Below are 16,431 nucleotides of genomic sequence, written 5' to 3' on the forward strand. Positions count from 1 at the left end.
AATTGCTCTATATCTTCATAAGGCCGGTTGGGCTTGCTTTGTTATCAGCTGCACGGAACTGATAAGCTTCTTCTTCACCCAAGCCTGGCCCAACCAAGTGTTCATTTTCCTGCTCTAGGCCATTATTTTGTGAGGTGGTCCATCGGGCTTGGTCGAGCATCACATGACAGTCTAATTTGGTGTGTTTTCAGCCTATTGTTTTACATTCTTCCCACTACGTACACCAATCGAAGCTGCCAGTTACTGGCACAAGTTGACTATAGTTTGAACATCCAATGATCCTTAGAGGTTGTATGGCTACTATGGTAGGCTAGAAATGAGGCAACATTCAATAGTGTTATGTGGACAAAACCTAAAGCTAAATGGTTTAAACTAAACATTGATAGCTATGTTAATTCGAGATGCTACTGGTTCTATTGCTACAGTAGGTCTATGGTAAAGCAGTCCGCGGAGTACTGTGAAGAGCCTTGAAGAACAGTTTTTTTCTTTTTATGGTGTCAGAGTAAAGCATGCTTATAGAGAATCTAACATGGTTATCAATTTGATGGTCAACCACACCAATAACCTCTCAAACCACTTGTACTCGCTGATGCTGTTAGGGAACCTTGTACTCGCTGTGCTATCTTTAATTATATCTTCTTCTTAGTTGGACCAAAAAAAAAGTGTACTCTAGTTAATTATCTCAAATATCTTTTCATTTTGAATTTAAATTTGATCGATTATATCCTACCCCAGTTTACGTAATGATGACAAATTATGGAGAGTTGGGTCCTTCAAATCCATAGAATGGCTCGAATAAAACCAACAGTGTCCCCCACCAAAACAAAACCAAGTCTAACAGGGCTGCGGAAAGCAGAAACAGCAGAAAGCTAGATGCTCATACCTAATACAAGTCAGGCACCTCTTAATTTTGATCGAATAAAAAAGTAGCAGCAGCAGCAGCAACAATAAAACGAGGATGCGCCCCCGCCTTCTCTACTCTCGAGAGGGCAGAGGACATCACCATCACCTAAATCGTAGCTGATATTGGAATCTAATGCACTGACGAGTACGATATAAAGGAAAGAAAAGCATAGAATAGAACGGCAGCAGCATGTAGTAGACGTTACCTTGTCCGCCAAGCCCCCTTCACACGCTCAAGCACCGCATGAACGTCCACTCCTCGCCTTCCTCCTCGCCGCACACGCAGCAGCCGCATCCTTCCGAGTCGCCGCCCATCCCATCCGTACGATCCCCGTCGCTAGCGCAGACAGGGTCGGCGCGGGAGCGGACCAAGTACGGCATGGAGTCAAAGGCGCGGGCGAGGGCGCACGACACGGCGTCCCCGGCCGAGCACTCCTCCGCGCGGTGCTTGAGCGACTCGAACATCACTTCCGGCTCATGCTGCATCGCTCGCAGGACGTTCGCGCACGAGGGGCCAGGCGCCGCCAGCGTCACCGCGAAGCCGTGTGGCCCCTCGCTGTGCGACACCCGCACAACGCTCGGCCCCCCGAACAGGTTATGCAGCCCCCCGAGCGCCTCCTGGTAAGCCCCGCCAAGAAACATCCCCAGGTAGTATCCGCCACTCCCGACACCTCCTCTCCCGAGCTCGTGCAATGGGAGGCTCGACTGCCCGCCGATGAACCGGTCGACCTTCCCGTCGCTGTCGCATGTCAGGTCAGATAGAATCCCCTTGACTCCTGGCCGCTGGTCGAGATGATGGATTGGGATTATAGGGAAGAGCTGTCCAATAGCCCAGAAATCAGGCATCGAGGTGAAAATTGAGAGGTTGACATGGTACGTCTTCACCGGATCAGCAACCCCCAGCTCCTGCGCAACCAGATCGCAGAGACCATCAACAGCCGCCAGATGCTCGAGGCCAAGCATGCCGTCCTTAAAATGGTCGATGGACGTCCGCTTCAACTGATCAGCATACAGAGCACAGGTCTCGTACTCGCCGCGGTAGGCAGCCGCCCTCAAGTTTTGGTAATCAGAACGAGCATCATCCGCAAGCTCCTCCAGAAGGGACGCAAAGTTGGGGCCGATGGACGACAGTGGCTCGGCCTTGGTTGTAGTGGATGACACCGCTTCAAAGATAAGCACCGAGTGGTGAGACACGAGAGCCCGACCGCTCTCGCTGCAAATGACCGGGTGGCGCACATGCTTCCTGTCACAGGCGAACATCACCGCCCGAACTACAGCGCTGGCATAGTCATGGAGGCCGTAGCCAACCGACATGTCCGATCCACCAGATCGAGAGCCATCGTAATCAATGCCGAGCCCACCGCCGACGTCGATGACGCGCATCGCGGCTCCTAGCCTCGCGAGCTCGCAATAGATTTGAGCAGCCTCGCCAACCCCATCGGAGAGCAGCGCCGTGGATGGAATCTGAGAGCCAATATGAAAATGCAGAAGCTGGAGACAATCGAGCATCTGGAGGCGCTGGAGCTTCTGAGCAACAGATAGAATCTGCGCGGTGGTCAGCCCGAACTTGCCCTTCTCGCCGGAGGTGGCCCCGAAATGACCAGAATGTTTGGTGCGAAGCTTGGCCCGAAGACCAATCACTGGCCGGATGCCGAGCCTCTGACTGGTCTCGACCACCGTGTCGAGCTCCTCCGCCTGCTCCAGAACAATCACCGTGTTCATATCCATTCTCCGGGCTACGACGGCGAGAGCAATGTACTCTTCGTCCTTGAACCCATTGCAGATAAGCAATGCCTTCCGGCTCGCCCTCGTAAGGCAGCTCATGGCAAGGAGGAGCTCGGCTTTCGATCCGGCCTCGAGGCCGAAGTCGAACGGCAAACCAAACTCCATGATGTCCTCCACGATATACCGATCCTGGTTGCACTTGACTGGATAGACGCCCTGGTAGCAGGCACCATAGCTGTTGGACCGGATAGCAAAGTCAAAGGCGGCATGCAGGGACTCCAGACGGTGCTTCAGGATGTCGGGAAAGCGAACGAGCAGCGGGAGGCGGAGGCCGAGCCCGCCAGCGGCCTTGGGGTCGGATGCCTTCTTCACCACCTTCATCAGGTCTATCTCCTGGTGGGAGACGGTGGCGGCACCGTAGGAGCGGACGGCGATGTCGCCGGCGGCGTTGACACAGAAATAAGGCGCGCCCCATCCGTCAATACGGTAGAGTGCGGCGGAAAGGTCGGCAGACCAGGGGGAGGGGTACTCTGCAGCGGTCAGATCGCCACCGCCCTCCGTCGTCGAAGCACCGCGGGGGTACGCTCCCGGCGCTGGAAGAGCGCCGTCCCACTCGAAGCCGTAGCCAGGATGTGGCGCTGCGGCTTCTACGCACGCCAGGGCCGGCATCTCTCCCCGGTCGCGGCCACAAACAAAGGGGAAAGCCCTACTTCCTCAGATCTCTATGTCAGGATGGGGGCTTTGCAAGCCGCCGAGGCCGGAGCCCCGGCCACCCCCCCAAACGAAGCAAGAAGGATCGGGTACGGAGACTAAGAAACCTAGCGCACCCTCAGACGATCCCGGAATCCCCACGCCGGCCCTTCAGAAGACGGCGGAGGAGAAGAAACCGATCAAAGATCGAAGGGCACGCAGGCGTCGGAGCAAGGCAGAGATCCACAGCACCACTCACCGCCGATCCGTCCGCAACCACGGATCAAGGGAGGCAAAGAGGAGGCCAAAGAGGTAAGGTGGGGGCGGGAAGGAGGGACGGAACCCTAGCGGGAAAGAGGGGGACGATACAAACAGGAGAGAGAGAAAGATAGGAGGGGGAAGGGGGGCGAGGGTTGAAGGCGATGCGAGAAGGGTTTATATAGGCGGGCGGAGAAATATACCGGTTTAGTCCGTCTCCGTTTTGTATCGTGGCCTAAAGGAAACGGTGGTGACGTGGAGGAATCTCGAGGACCGATGTAACGCACGCTTCCTGATCCAAATTTCTCGGGGGGATATATCGCTCAGGCTCGGATTCGGGCCTGACCGCGTCGAGTTGCCGCGTGTCCGTGCGAGGTGGGCCCGGCCAGGGGGGACCTTCTGGGTTCGTCTTGTGAAAATATCGCGGTGTGTTGTGGGCGTCGCCGCAAAGCGTGACGGAGACGAGCAGGGAGTAAGACAAACGCAGTCTTCGACGGCCCTGATGTCGCCATGTCATCACAATCCGAAGATCGACGTCACAAAACAACGGCACCCATTCTCTCGTGGTGGAGGACGGTACCCTTACCCTCCTCCTCAATTAATTGTGCGGCGTATGATCAAAATCATAGGAGATCCATACCATCAAAAATTTACTATTAATTTGATTTTAATGATCCTAATAAGAATAATTTCAAGAATGCATTTCCTTGAGTCAACGATTAGTCAAAGTGACGAGACAGTCCCACATGCATGACATGTGGAACCCCCACAACAAGGTTACATGGAGTCACATGTACTCTCCATAGCATGCATGACCTATTCAATTTTTTAGCGAGGAGCCTGCACCAGAAGCTGCTTCCTCTCTCGTGTTCTTTTCCTTTGGAGAGGAGAAGAGTGTCTATGTCTTGCAGCTTCTTCCTGCTGCATGTGAAGAGCCGAAAGAGAGCGTGATATGTCGGACGAAGGAATTCTCTCTCTCTCTTATTCTATTCCTGTTGCGGTGAGAGGTGAGTTTACTCGTGTTACTTGTTCCTGCTGCATCTGAAGATGATAGCCCAGCATGCTACTGAGTGAAGGATCTTTGATCTCTCGCCCATCTTGAGACAAGAAGAGGATCTACTATTCCTTCTTTTCCTCTTGAGACAAGACGGGATCGAGTCTACCTTCGTAGTTTGATGCTGAGCACTGAACGTGTTTTCACCGTCTCGCCGACTGATACACCTCTCTCTTTCTCTCTCTCTCTCTCTCTCTCCGGAGGAAAAGAGGCATATATGCATGTGAAGAGGATGGACAAGCGGCGGCCGAATGCAGATGCTTCCTTGTTCTGGTCGCCTATCCATCGTTGGGCTCTTCTTCGACGCCAAAGGACAACACACCATAAACCAGAAGGACAAGAGCAAGTCTTTTGGTGTAAGGCATCACTGTTTTTAAGAGTAAGGCATGCACATCATAAACCTTTGGTGCAGCATGTAGGTGTGCGAGGAATTGTTCACTTTGAGCGATTTGGATTGAGCACCAAAGAGTTTTGCCCTTTCGGAGCTCGTGAGCTCCAAAAACACCTCTGAGAGTAAGGAAGATCCAACGAACTTATGAACCCTTGATTCCTATACTCATCAACCAATGTGAAACTAAATGACCTTATCAACGGAGTATAAAGCTACAAGTACAAGCTATTTAAATACTTATATTTGGATTCATGATACTTTCCATCCTTGTTTTCCGAAGCTCATTAAGTGGGCTTATAATAAGGATTTGATATTTTGATTCTTTTATCGGAAGCCGATCGAGCTAAGTTTGATCATCATATTTATGCTTTACTTTGATACTTTTAATAAAATATTAAAGGAATAAAGTTAGAATATATTTTATACAAAAGAAAACTTGTACCATTCCAACACAATCTATGAACAATTTCCTTTTGGTTAGGAACTAAGCATTTGATTGGAAGTAGAGGGTATCTCGTAGTTCGGCTAGGGTTGGTCGGTCACCCATCTTTATTCTTTATATTGATTCTAACTTTATGATGAGGCACATTTCTAGCGAAGAAGAAGGAATGAAGATAAATGGAGCCAATTAGCAATCAAAACCCAAACTATCTATCGATCTAGTACTAGTTCTCTAGTTGTGTAACTTGACTCAGGTTTATTTGGGGTTCGGAATATATCATAAATGGTAAATGTTTTTATATATAATGTATTACTTTATTTAAATTATTAGCTTCCTTATTTATATAGTACGATTAAGAAAATAATTAAAATCAATTTCCTTAATCATACGAATAAGTTTTTTTATTAATTAATTTATGTATTAATTAATTAATTTATTTATTTTCTAATGTGTGATATGATTTTTAGAAAGTAAATAGCTTAAATTCTATTTTTGTGTGTGAACCATAAAAAATAAATGTTATAATTTTATATTTATATGTGCAACCAAAATAAATATGAATTAAAAAAAAAATACTACTTATCTTTCGGAGAAAGCTCAATGTTCTCGGTTGAGGAGAGGATTTCCCGAGAAGAGACATGATACTCTACTATTTACTTACATGTTTTTATTTAAAATATTTGATATTAGAATTATTAGAATTTGTATGATGTGTAATAATTATTTTAATTTTAAAATTTTATGATTAATAAATAATGATCATTGAATTATAATGTTAGAATGATTAGTTAAATTAATATTAATAATAATTTTAATTTATTATCTAGACATATTTATGTTTCATTTTTATGATTTAATTAGTTTTAATTTTAGAATCATGAATTTAAATTAGTTATTTCATTAAAAAAATTTGGGGTTAATTATTATTTTATAATATTTTAAGATACTTCTAAATATATTAAAATTTAATTTTGAGTATGACCCAAGTTAGGTTGATTGATTAGTGCATGTGGCTAAGTATTAAGTACTAATTCTCTAGTTGTATAACTTAACTCAGGTTTATTTGGGGTTTAACCTAGCAAAGAATATGCTAATACTATGAGAAGTACAATAATAAAAAGAATCTATTATAAATGGTAAATGTTCTAATAAGTACAATAATACAAAGAATATCCTGTAAATGTTAGAAAACCCCTTTTGCATAAGTTTAATCTAAGATCATTATATTCATATTTAATTATTTTTATTATCAAGATAATTTACCCAGAAAAAAAATCTTACTATTTAACAAGGTAGATATGCAACATCGTACTGTATCAGTGTTTCGAGGTTGGGTCGGTACGGTATCGACTTACCGAGCGATACATCGGAGTTTATCGAACGATTTCCTTTTACTGTACTGCTACAGTATATTACTATAGCACTGTAGCACGATCCATTCGATAGCGGGGGGTTTACGTACCAGTATATCATCATACCGGTATATACTGCTCGTATCGGATGGTACCGGTTTCTCCTTGTTTATATGGTTCCATCTTACCGAGAATTTATTGAGGAGTTTTTTTTTATTTCAGAATTCTTTGAACCGGTTTAGAACAGTGAACCGGTTCATTGAACCGATTTAGAACAGTACCGGTTCAACCGCGTCGCTCCTCCTCCTCCGCAGCCGACCGGTAATGGGTTTATATCGACATTCGAAACAGCGTCTCGTCATACTTAATGTTGTTTCGTTTGGTTCCGTCTCTGACGAGGAGAAAGAGGCTGTCGATGCCCAGCCCGACTCGTTTCGAAACTTTCCTTCTCGGACTCGGTTTCGACGTGCTTCAACCCTTATATAATCTGTCCTACTCCTCCCCTCCATGCATTCCATCGCTCGCCCCCGTCTCTTCTCGCTGTGTTTCCGGTATCTCTCTCTCTCTCTCTGCGTCACCTGCGTCGAAGTTGGGTACCGATTGCTGATGATTTCGATTTGGTGTTCTTCTATTACCGAATTTTCGCTAGAAGATCACGTATTTGGTCGAGAGTTTGGTGCCTCTGATTCTTGATTTTATCTTGATTTAGGGTTAGGTCTCGGTAGATGTTTGCTTCGTCGGTGACAAGCGACATGTAGAGGAAGTGATTCAAGATGAAACCTAATTAGGTGCATAAGCCTGCGATTAGGTTGAAGTCAGTGGAATCGGGAGATTTATCTTGAAATCACGTTTTCATCTACTAACTAAAACCCTTTATGTCAACTACGTCTAGAGCAACGCCTTACTATCTACAACTGCAGAACCAGAAAAGCATTTCATTTAGGGTTCACATGATATATGTTTGCGTATTGTTGGTGCCTATATGTGGATATTTTTCATGCTTATGCATAGGTCGTTGTTACTTCGGCTTGGAATTCGCATAACATTAACAGTTACTCAACGAGGATGGACGCTTGTTTATTGTAGATTAAGGTGTTTGTACACTTTGATCATGAGGATTCTGATTAGAAGTGTACTAGATCCCTTTAGGTTTTATGTAAATTTTAGTCAGGCTATGGTTTTAATGTGCAAAATATGTTATTAACGCCCTCTGATATATAGTTTTGGCATTTGTCTTTTTGATGTTGCATGGTGAGAAACGAAGGGAGAGTTTTCAGGTAGAAAAGAACCATTTGAATTGTCGTATTGAGATGCGCAAAGGTTTTTAGAATTTGCATATTCTTGAGGCCACTGTATGCTGGGAAAGATAATTTAGCAGATGGAAATTTTACTAAAGTTTGGCCAACTGAGGCCTTCAATTTGGTTTGCTTGTGTGGTTAGAGGTGCACTGGTTGGGAAGCATGAAGGATTGAGGAGAAAAAGTGGACACAGGCTGTTGGTTCATGGGTGACTCATGCATTACTTGTCACAGTCAGTTACACAGTTATTTAGAAAATAATTTGGCTGTGGTGACTTGCAATATATCAGGATTTAGTTGCTGAATTGAATTAAATTGCTTAGTATGATAGGATCATATGCCTTTTTTATATACCAAATTGTACATTTACAAGTAATAAATATGTCTGTCCTAAATGTATATTTATCTTTATGTATATAGCACTATCAGTGGAGAACAAAACAGAGTATCTTATATTTTTACAACCTTTGAATGTTACTTGCGAAACACCAGAGTTATGCTGAAGTTAATTGATTGCTAGTGTTGGCTTAAATATTGGTAGTCTGAAAGTTCTTCCCTATATTGGATATGTGCTGGCTAACAATGTCATCTAGTTAGGTACTTGTTTCATACTTATTTCAAGTAATCAATTTTGCACATACCTAGTAAAAAAATCAGACGCTTATAGGATACGTATGGTATGTGCACCTCATACAGCCGGATTTATCTGTTCTTTATTCGTTAATGGATCCTAACCTTTTCATTGTCAGATTAATCCTGTAGAATCTCAAAATCTACCAAAAAGTTTGTGGTAGTCTTCAGAAACTAGAACCACCATATTCTTGCAATAATGATCTAACAACAACTAGAAAAGAGTAAAATAGATTAGAAGATGGAGAGATGAAGAGGAAAGTGGGTACTCAAGCCAATGGGTGAAGAATGCAAAACTAATATGTCATTAGCAATTTATTTGTCATCTGTAAAGTTCCTTCAAACAGAAGACAGTTCCTCACTCAAATACAAAACATAGGTGGGAAATCATATGTCATTGAGATGTGTTGCATGTGACTGATGCATGATTTTGTCTACTGCATAAAAATTACTATTGTTTATTTGATTCATGAGCTTTATGATGAATTGGTGTTTTTTCATTTTAGACATTTTCATGTTAGATGAAATGCCAATGAAAATTATTTGAATGTGTTTCATGAGTATTGAATAGTGATTTTATGATTTTCAATGGTTCCTACTCAGCATGATTGCTCATATGTTTTTATTTTATATTTATTTTCATAGTAACATAATGGATTATATTAGATCTAAAGTTTGGGTTGAAAAGGGACTTTTTCATCATTAAGTAGCACTGCCAAGGAGTTGCAGACTTTTTCCGATTGTTAGATTTTATTGTAAATGCAATGAACATTGAATTTAATGAAAAGAATTTCTATAATTATGGATTTCAAAGGGGTGGTTTCTACATGATTTTCTTGGGGTGAAATATATTGGTCTTCTGAAGTAGCCACTAGAAATAAGGATCGAAGTTGTGATGAATTCCCAAGCTAATAGGAGAACACCATACGAACTGAACAAAAACTTGCTGAAAACCATAGGCTCAAATCTGATCGATTAGGACCATGTTTGTAATCAATGGCTAGATTTAGAATGACAACTGCTATCAAATTTCTTTCTTTCTAAATTATTATCAACTTTTTGAACATATGTGTAAATTCTTCCTGAATGTTGGAGTTAGAGTTGTTTATTAACTAGTGTTATGATTTATTATGAACCACAGCTACATATATATCATATATATGTATCCGTGCTGTTATCCGTGTACCATACTTGATATATCAAATCTGTCTTCTGATCTAATATTATTCTGATTCAATGGTTTTTTTAGGATATCTAAAGGGTGCAGCATTTGGATTGTACAAAATGGTATGTCACACATTATGATAATTTCAGATCTAACTTTTCAACATTTCTATTGTACTCGAACTTTTCAGTATTTATTTAAATGTTGCTCAAGATTCTCTTATGTATAATCTCAGCTGAGGATAGAGCATTTCTTTTGTCCATTGGCTTATGCTGCATTAAATAATTCTTATCCATTGTACATGTTATTTAGTTCCTGGATTCCAAAAAATAGGTATTAGACAAAATCATGATGTGTTCTACATGGATGATTATATTACTAATACGTATATTCTGGCAAGGATGTCCTCTGCACCTGTCTTTCATGCCTAGTGCTGCAGGTGATACTAGCTGAAATGAGTTAAGTACAGTCGATGCTCAGATGCTAACATGAGGTGCCCAAGTTCACTGGTAAAGCTGGCTATTAGTAGCTAGCTTATGTTGACCGTTAATGATGCACCACCAGAGTTTGAAGTCATGAAAAAAAAAATAAAGAATAAAGTTTAGACCCTTAAAGCATTATAGATCATACATATGCAAGTTATTTCAATGCTTAATAAGCTTTTAGTCTGATTCTTCATGGCATTTTATTTACTGGGTAGGATTAAAGGATAGAAAACAAGAGACTTGACTTAAGTGGTTAAGAATGTTCATACGTATGAAGAATTTCTGTCCAAGTTCCCCTTATGAGTTGCAACAGATTTTTTTCCTTAGCTGAATTCAGTCAACTACATTGAACTTCCACCAAGCACATGGAATGTCAACCCTATTCTACACACAAGCCTTCCAAATTTGATCACTATTATTGCTGTAACTATGATGCAACTATATCTGACATAGATCTATTCTATAGCATCTTGCATGTTTAGCTCAATTTGTATGGTTATTACTTATTTTTGGAACTATTATTGACATTGCATATTTTCATTTGCAATTTATTTTATATTTAGTTAGTTTTTTTTTTCATTTCCTTACTAGTTTTGACAGTTTTTCTTTTTTTGTATCAGTTTTTTGAAGGGTTTGGCTATCATAGAGATACATTTGAGCAGACCTACCGATGCTACCCTACATCTTTTATTGATAAGGTTTGAGATCTATTTCATCTAATAGATAATTTATTTTATTCATTCAACTTGTCTAACAAATTAAATGTTTAAATTCATAAAACAGATGAACCATGGCATATTTTAATAGTGAAAATAAACTTTATTAGGGAAATATATTCCTTATTAAAATATTACATCAGTCTATTCATTGGGAAGATGATTCCAAAGAGGATTTGCCTTTGTTTTTGTACATTGTGCAAACCCTATGTTTGAAGTGACACCTCTAACATGATCTTCTCCTGTTCGAGGGGAAATTGCCTTCGAAGCTATCAACTAAAGAAATAAACTATTAATTAAAATAATTGTACTACATAGAAAAAAGAAAATAACATCTAAGCATAGTCCTTGTTTATGATCCTCCTATATGTATGAGGGTTAGAGAGAGAGAGAGAGAGAGAGAGAGAGAGAGAGAGATAATCTCGTCATCATACTAAACCATTAAAAGAGACCAATAACTCATAATATGAATCTCAATAGTAAAATAAATTGCATAATTTTACTATGTCCACATCGTGAGTTTAGATCTAGATGGAACAACTTTGAGCAGTAAAATTAGTTACTGAAAATTTTTTGAAGTCTAGTATGAGAAGTATCGAAACATAAAAAGGTCTGCCCTATGACTACTAGAAGTGGTGATGAGGCTTTGTTAGCTCTCTCCTTTCTTTACTCAACTTGGAAAGACACGGGATTTCTCCACCCATTACTGTCCACTGTCCAAAGTTAATTTGGCATTCTTATTCTTTTTAAAAGCACGTGGAAGTCCTCCTTTGACCAAAGAATTACTACTCCAAGCTAGGCATGGCTCCTACCTAGTGAAGTTAACGAACAACTGGGCGCTTACCTTAGCACCTAGGTGAGGCGAGGCGAGGCACGACTCGAGCGCTCAATAAGTGGACCAGGTGGGCGAGTGCCTAGATGCAGGTGTTAAGCGGTCTAAGTGGTCGTTTGATTTAAATCGGGTAAGAGCGATCCAGATCACTAGATATTGGTCAGACCTAGTTCACTAAATCTGGTTTGATCAAACCATATCAACTAATCTTCACACACCCCCAATGCACGCACATGACACAATAACCCCCTGGAAACCTAATCAGCGAACGACATCTTTCTCTCCTCCTTTGTCATTGCCCACTCCATCGCCACTATGTTGTAGGCGTCAGCATCTTCCCCTCCCTTTCCCCCCACCTTCGTCGTATAAACTGTAATGCCGCCAGCCCAACAGAAAGTTAGGGATGGTACAATGCCGCAATCCTATATATTTCCCTTGAGGAATGCAAGGCTAAACCAAAACAGATAACTTTCATAGAAAATTTATTACATGATCCAATCAATAATCAATGCACTCACAAGACATCTCAATAAATTCAATAGCCACTTAAGAATTCATGATATTAACATCCAAATAACATATATACAAAATAATTTGAATGTACAATAGTTTCCAAAACTTTAAATCGTTCTTCTGGACATATCCAAAAATGAGAGAAATCCTTGAATCTGAAAAATTAAGAAATGATTATATAAGCAACCACAACTCAGTAAGCACCGTGATTCACATGCTGGCAAAATTTATCATAAAGAAGCATTTTACTTAAAACACATGAATTTTTTTTATGCATTCATTACATGCTTTCAAATATGCATGGATATCAATGTACATGCTTTCAAATATTTTGAGTTCCTAATAGTTTGAAACACTATGATTAATTTTAGGTTTTACTTAAGTTGTTTAGATTTTACCTTCACCAGTATTGATATTTCTGTGTATCTCTGCAGCCACAGCTGGAAACTGGTGATAAAAGTAAGCCATTTGTGACCTTGTTCTCTTTAGAATTATTGGCTGAAATTTTCTTCTTTATGTCCTCCTGATTTTAATGGATTCATTTGCTTTCTGTTCTTTCAGTTATAATGCCTCCCTCTGCGCTCGATCGTCTTGGTATGTTAAACTTCTTTGATTTAGTCACTTTGTGCTTCTGCAACAGCTTATGTTTTGTCTAGTGGATGATTTATTTGCTAGATATATCATGCTGACAATTGTACTCTGCAGCTGCTCTGCATATTGACTACCCAATGTTATTTGAGCTGCATAATGTTGCCACAGAGCGAGTTTCACATTGTGGTGTTTTGGAGTTCATTGCAGAGGAAGGCATGATTTACATGCCATATTGGGTGGGTACTACTAAGAATATCTTTTTAGTTTATGCTCATAATATATTTTTTATGCTGCTTTTTCTGGAAGAAAAGTTTGTTTAATAATCATCTCTTCCATTTGTAGATGATGCAAAATTTACTTCTACAAGAGGGAGATATAGTGCATGTAAAAAATGCCACTCTTCCCAAGGGTACATATGCGAAGTTACAGCCGCACACACAAGACTTTTTGGATATCTCAAATCCCAAGGCCATGTTAGTGAACATGCTTCAGATCAATTTAGATGCATCTGCTGCACTTTTTATGGAATACTAACCGCTGGTACAGTGGAGGTGCTGATTAACAATATCTTTTTTGTATTTGTTGCAGCTTGGAAACAACATTAAGAAACTACTCATGTTTAACAACTGGTGACAGTATCATGGTTGGGTATAACAACAAGAAGTATTACATAGATATTCTGGAAACAAAGCCTTCTTCTGCGGTTAGCATTATTGAGACAGACTGCGAGGTTGATTTTGCACCTCCACTTGATTACAAAGAGCCTAAACGACAACGAACTTCTGTCTTTACAAGCAAAGCACCGGCTCAAGGTTTCAATTCAAGCTATCTCTGGCCTTTTCCTCTTAAAATAATATTCTGCTTTTCACTTATCTGTCAGACTCATCCATATCTACGACATCATTTTATAAAAAGACTATTGCCGTTGGTGGTTATACCGTAAATATTGCAATATTTCAATGTAAGTGCTTTATATGGTCACCTTTTTTGTTATCATACTCTTTGTAGGTTCTGTTTGCTTTCAAGAAAGCAATTGTAGAGCTAGTTCTAAGTGAAGACTGCATAGTAGTGATACCATTGCATTGATGGTTTAGCGCGGTTCAGGGAGAATCTGTTCAGGCTCCATGCATTGTACCTTCATGACTGTGTGGTTTGGACTCTGTTTCATAGCGAGGTATCCGGTTTTATGATGGGGGGTTTCAGCAGCCCTTTTACCTGGTCCTTCTAAGTTTTTCTACATGGTAGTTGTGTGAGAGATACCGTCCCCTGTATTTTAAGATATTGCTTCCTGTCTTGTACTTTTCTTGTTTTCTGTTACCTATATTTCCTACAATTAGGTCGGTTGTCAGTTAGTCAATGTAGCATCCTAATGTCTATTGTTGGTTGATCTGTAGCGTGACATTTATTTTGTTCAAGTTGGCCAATTTCTATATTAATTGGAATAAGTTGAATATGCAGGGACCAAAGCTAATGTTGCTTGTTGATGCTAAAGTTTCTATCATCTTTTGCTGCTTAGAGGTACTTGTTTTGATGTTTCAGTTCAGGATGCTCAAGATGAAGCTGAAGATGAACACAGGTTCACCCCATTTACTGGCATCCGAAGAAGGTTAGACGGAAAGCCTCTGAAGGACGATGCCCCAACTATTACTTCTTCAGTGAAGGATCGGAAATCTGAAGCCGCGAACAGCAGAAAGCAGTCAACACCATCCACTTCGCAGAGTGGTTCTTCCCGTCAAAATATGGGAAAACTCGTCTTTGGTTCACATTCCAGTCATGCTTCCAGAGAAGCACAGAAGGTGGATGACTTGTTCTTACCTAGTCATTGCCTCTGTTATCTGATAGATAATAAAGGAACATAATGCGAACCGGTTTCTATGTTAAGGATATAGTACCAGTAGTCTTGCTGGTATATGGGATCCGATTTAAGTAATGTGCTTTTGCGAATCCATAAAAGATGCGTTCATGGCGATACTCTTTCTGAATTTATCTAAGCTGAAAAATGTTTTGTTATTTGCAGGATGCCCCTAAAGAAATGAAAGAAGAAGCTGCAAGGAATGAAGAACCAAAATTCCAGGCCTTCACCGGGAAGAAATACTCCTTGAGGGATTGATCTGTTGTGCTTTCCCCGATGTTCCTCAAAGTTTTCTTTTTTAATCTATATTAGATTACATGTAATCATACAAATATCAGTGGGTATGAACTATATCTTCCTCTACCCCTTCTTGTAATGCTACATCTTTATTATTTTCTTATTTCCTTTTATGATTGTTTCTTCTGTCACTAACAACTGCATTAATAAAACCATTTTATTACAATAGTTTCAGGAATAGTGTGAGACCATGAACCCTTGGGGGGGTTGAGGGTTTATTCTCAATCAATTATCATTTGAACAGGTCAACCTGAACCCACCCCCCCACCCCCCCATTTCCCTCTCTTAAATGTCAGCAGCATAATTTCACTACAATAGTTTTTGGCCTCTGCTCAAATTATTGAAAGAGTGGCTGTGCTACCTCGTGATCTGTATAAATCAACTGTTCATGGCCGTGGGGAATCATGGAAGACAACGTGCAGAAAAAATGCAGCTTTCCATGGTTAATTTTCGTGGGTAATTTGATGTCGATGCTTGTGGTCTCCTCGACATCGGTACAAAGCAACAGGAACCGTATTTTATCGGATAAGGGATTCCTGTCGTTGCAATCTGCCAAACCCTCGCCATCGACTGCCAATAATGCTGGTGCGCCTTAATTAGTTGCTGTTCTTTAGCCCACGCAAAACGTCGAGTCGAGATCCCCGGCATGTGACGTTTGCTTTCTCGCAACCGAGCACGTGACTCGGAGGACGCAACCGGTTCCTACTAACACGCCAATAATGGAGGCAATTTGAGCGCACCGTCGTCGCGTCCTTGGGAACAGAGATCGTTATGGTCGAGTCGGAGGTACATGCGAACGCATAACTGGTTGTCGCCGTGCTCCGATACCGACCTACGAATCCCGCACGTGACGAAATCCCGAGCGAGAAGCGGTCGCTGTCGAATGAGAAGGTGACAACGAAGGCGACGCGGTGGTCCACCGCACACGTGACGAAAATATGGAGCGACGGATTGCCGTCGCACGTATCATAAAGCAGCGCCGATGGTCCCAAGACGGCGACGTTCCACGCACGTGACGAAAATGGAGCGACGGATTGCCGTCGCACGGATCATAAAGCGGCGCCGTGTGGGGTTTCCCCCTGCAGGTCCCCATCATCCTTCCCTTGTCATGTGGGCTCACGGAGATCATCTGGTCTTCCGATGCTCCAAGTGGAAACGCTCGATCGCCGCCAATCGAACGATCGATCGATCGGTCGATGTTGGTCATAGATTCGAGAAATGCATATCGTATTAAAATG

The 16,431-nt window shown here is 41.6% G+C and overlaps 2 protein-coding genes across 2 annotated transcripts; one reads left to right on the forward strand and one right to left on the reverse strand.

Annotated features, from left to right (window-relative positions):
* Positions 1 to 861: 861 nt before the first annotated feature.
* Positions 862 to 3,720, reverse strand: LOC135602585 (arginine decarboxylase-like). The gene is made up of 2 exons (XM_065094273.1): positions 1,110 to 3,720; positions 862 to 1,009 (listed from the first exon to the last, which is right to left on the reverse strand). The coding sequence occupies exon 1, from the start codon at positions 3,295 to 3,297 to the stop codon at positions 1,129 to 1,131; it is 2,169 nt and encodes a 722-aa protein (XP_064950345.1). The 5' UTR covers positions 3,298 to 3,720; the 3' UTR covers positions 862 to 1,009; positions 1,110 to 1,128.
* Positions 3,721 to 7,189: 3,469 nt separating this feature from the next.
* On the forward strand, positions 7,190 to 15,306 carry LOC135602890 (uncharacterized). The gene is made up of 10 exons (XM_065094288.1): positions 7,190 to 7,366; positions 9,992 to 10,029; positions 11,013 to 11,090; positions 12,888 to 12,912; positions 13,015 to 13,047; positions 13,159 to 13,280; positions 13,387 to 13,517; positions 13,633 to 13,856; positions 14,584 to 14,840; positions 15,062 to 15,306. Exons 1-10 carry the CDS (start codon positions 7,231 to 7,233, stop codon positions 15,152 to 15,154), a joined length of 1,137 nt encoding a protein of 378 aa, XP_064950360.1. The 5' UTR covers positions 7,190 to 7,230; the 3' UTR covers positions 15,155 to 15,306.
* Positions 15,307 to 16,431: the final 1,125 nt, after the last annotated feature.

The sequence above is a fragment of the Musa acuminata genome, chromosome BXJ1-1, assembly GCF_036884655.1.
Source record: "Musa acuminata AAA Group cultivar baxijiao chromosome BXJ1-1, Cavendish_Baxijiao_AAA, whole genome shotgun sequence".
In the NCBI taxonomy this organism is placed as follows: Eukaryota; Viridiplantae; Streptophyta; class Magnoliopsida; order Zingiberales; family Musaceae; genus Musa; species Musa acuminata.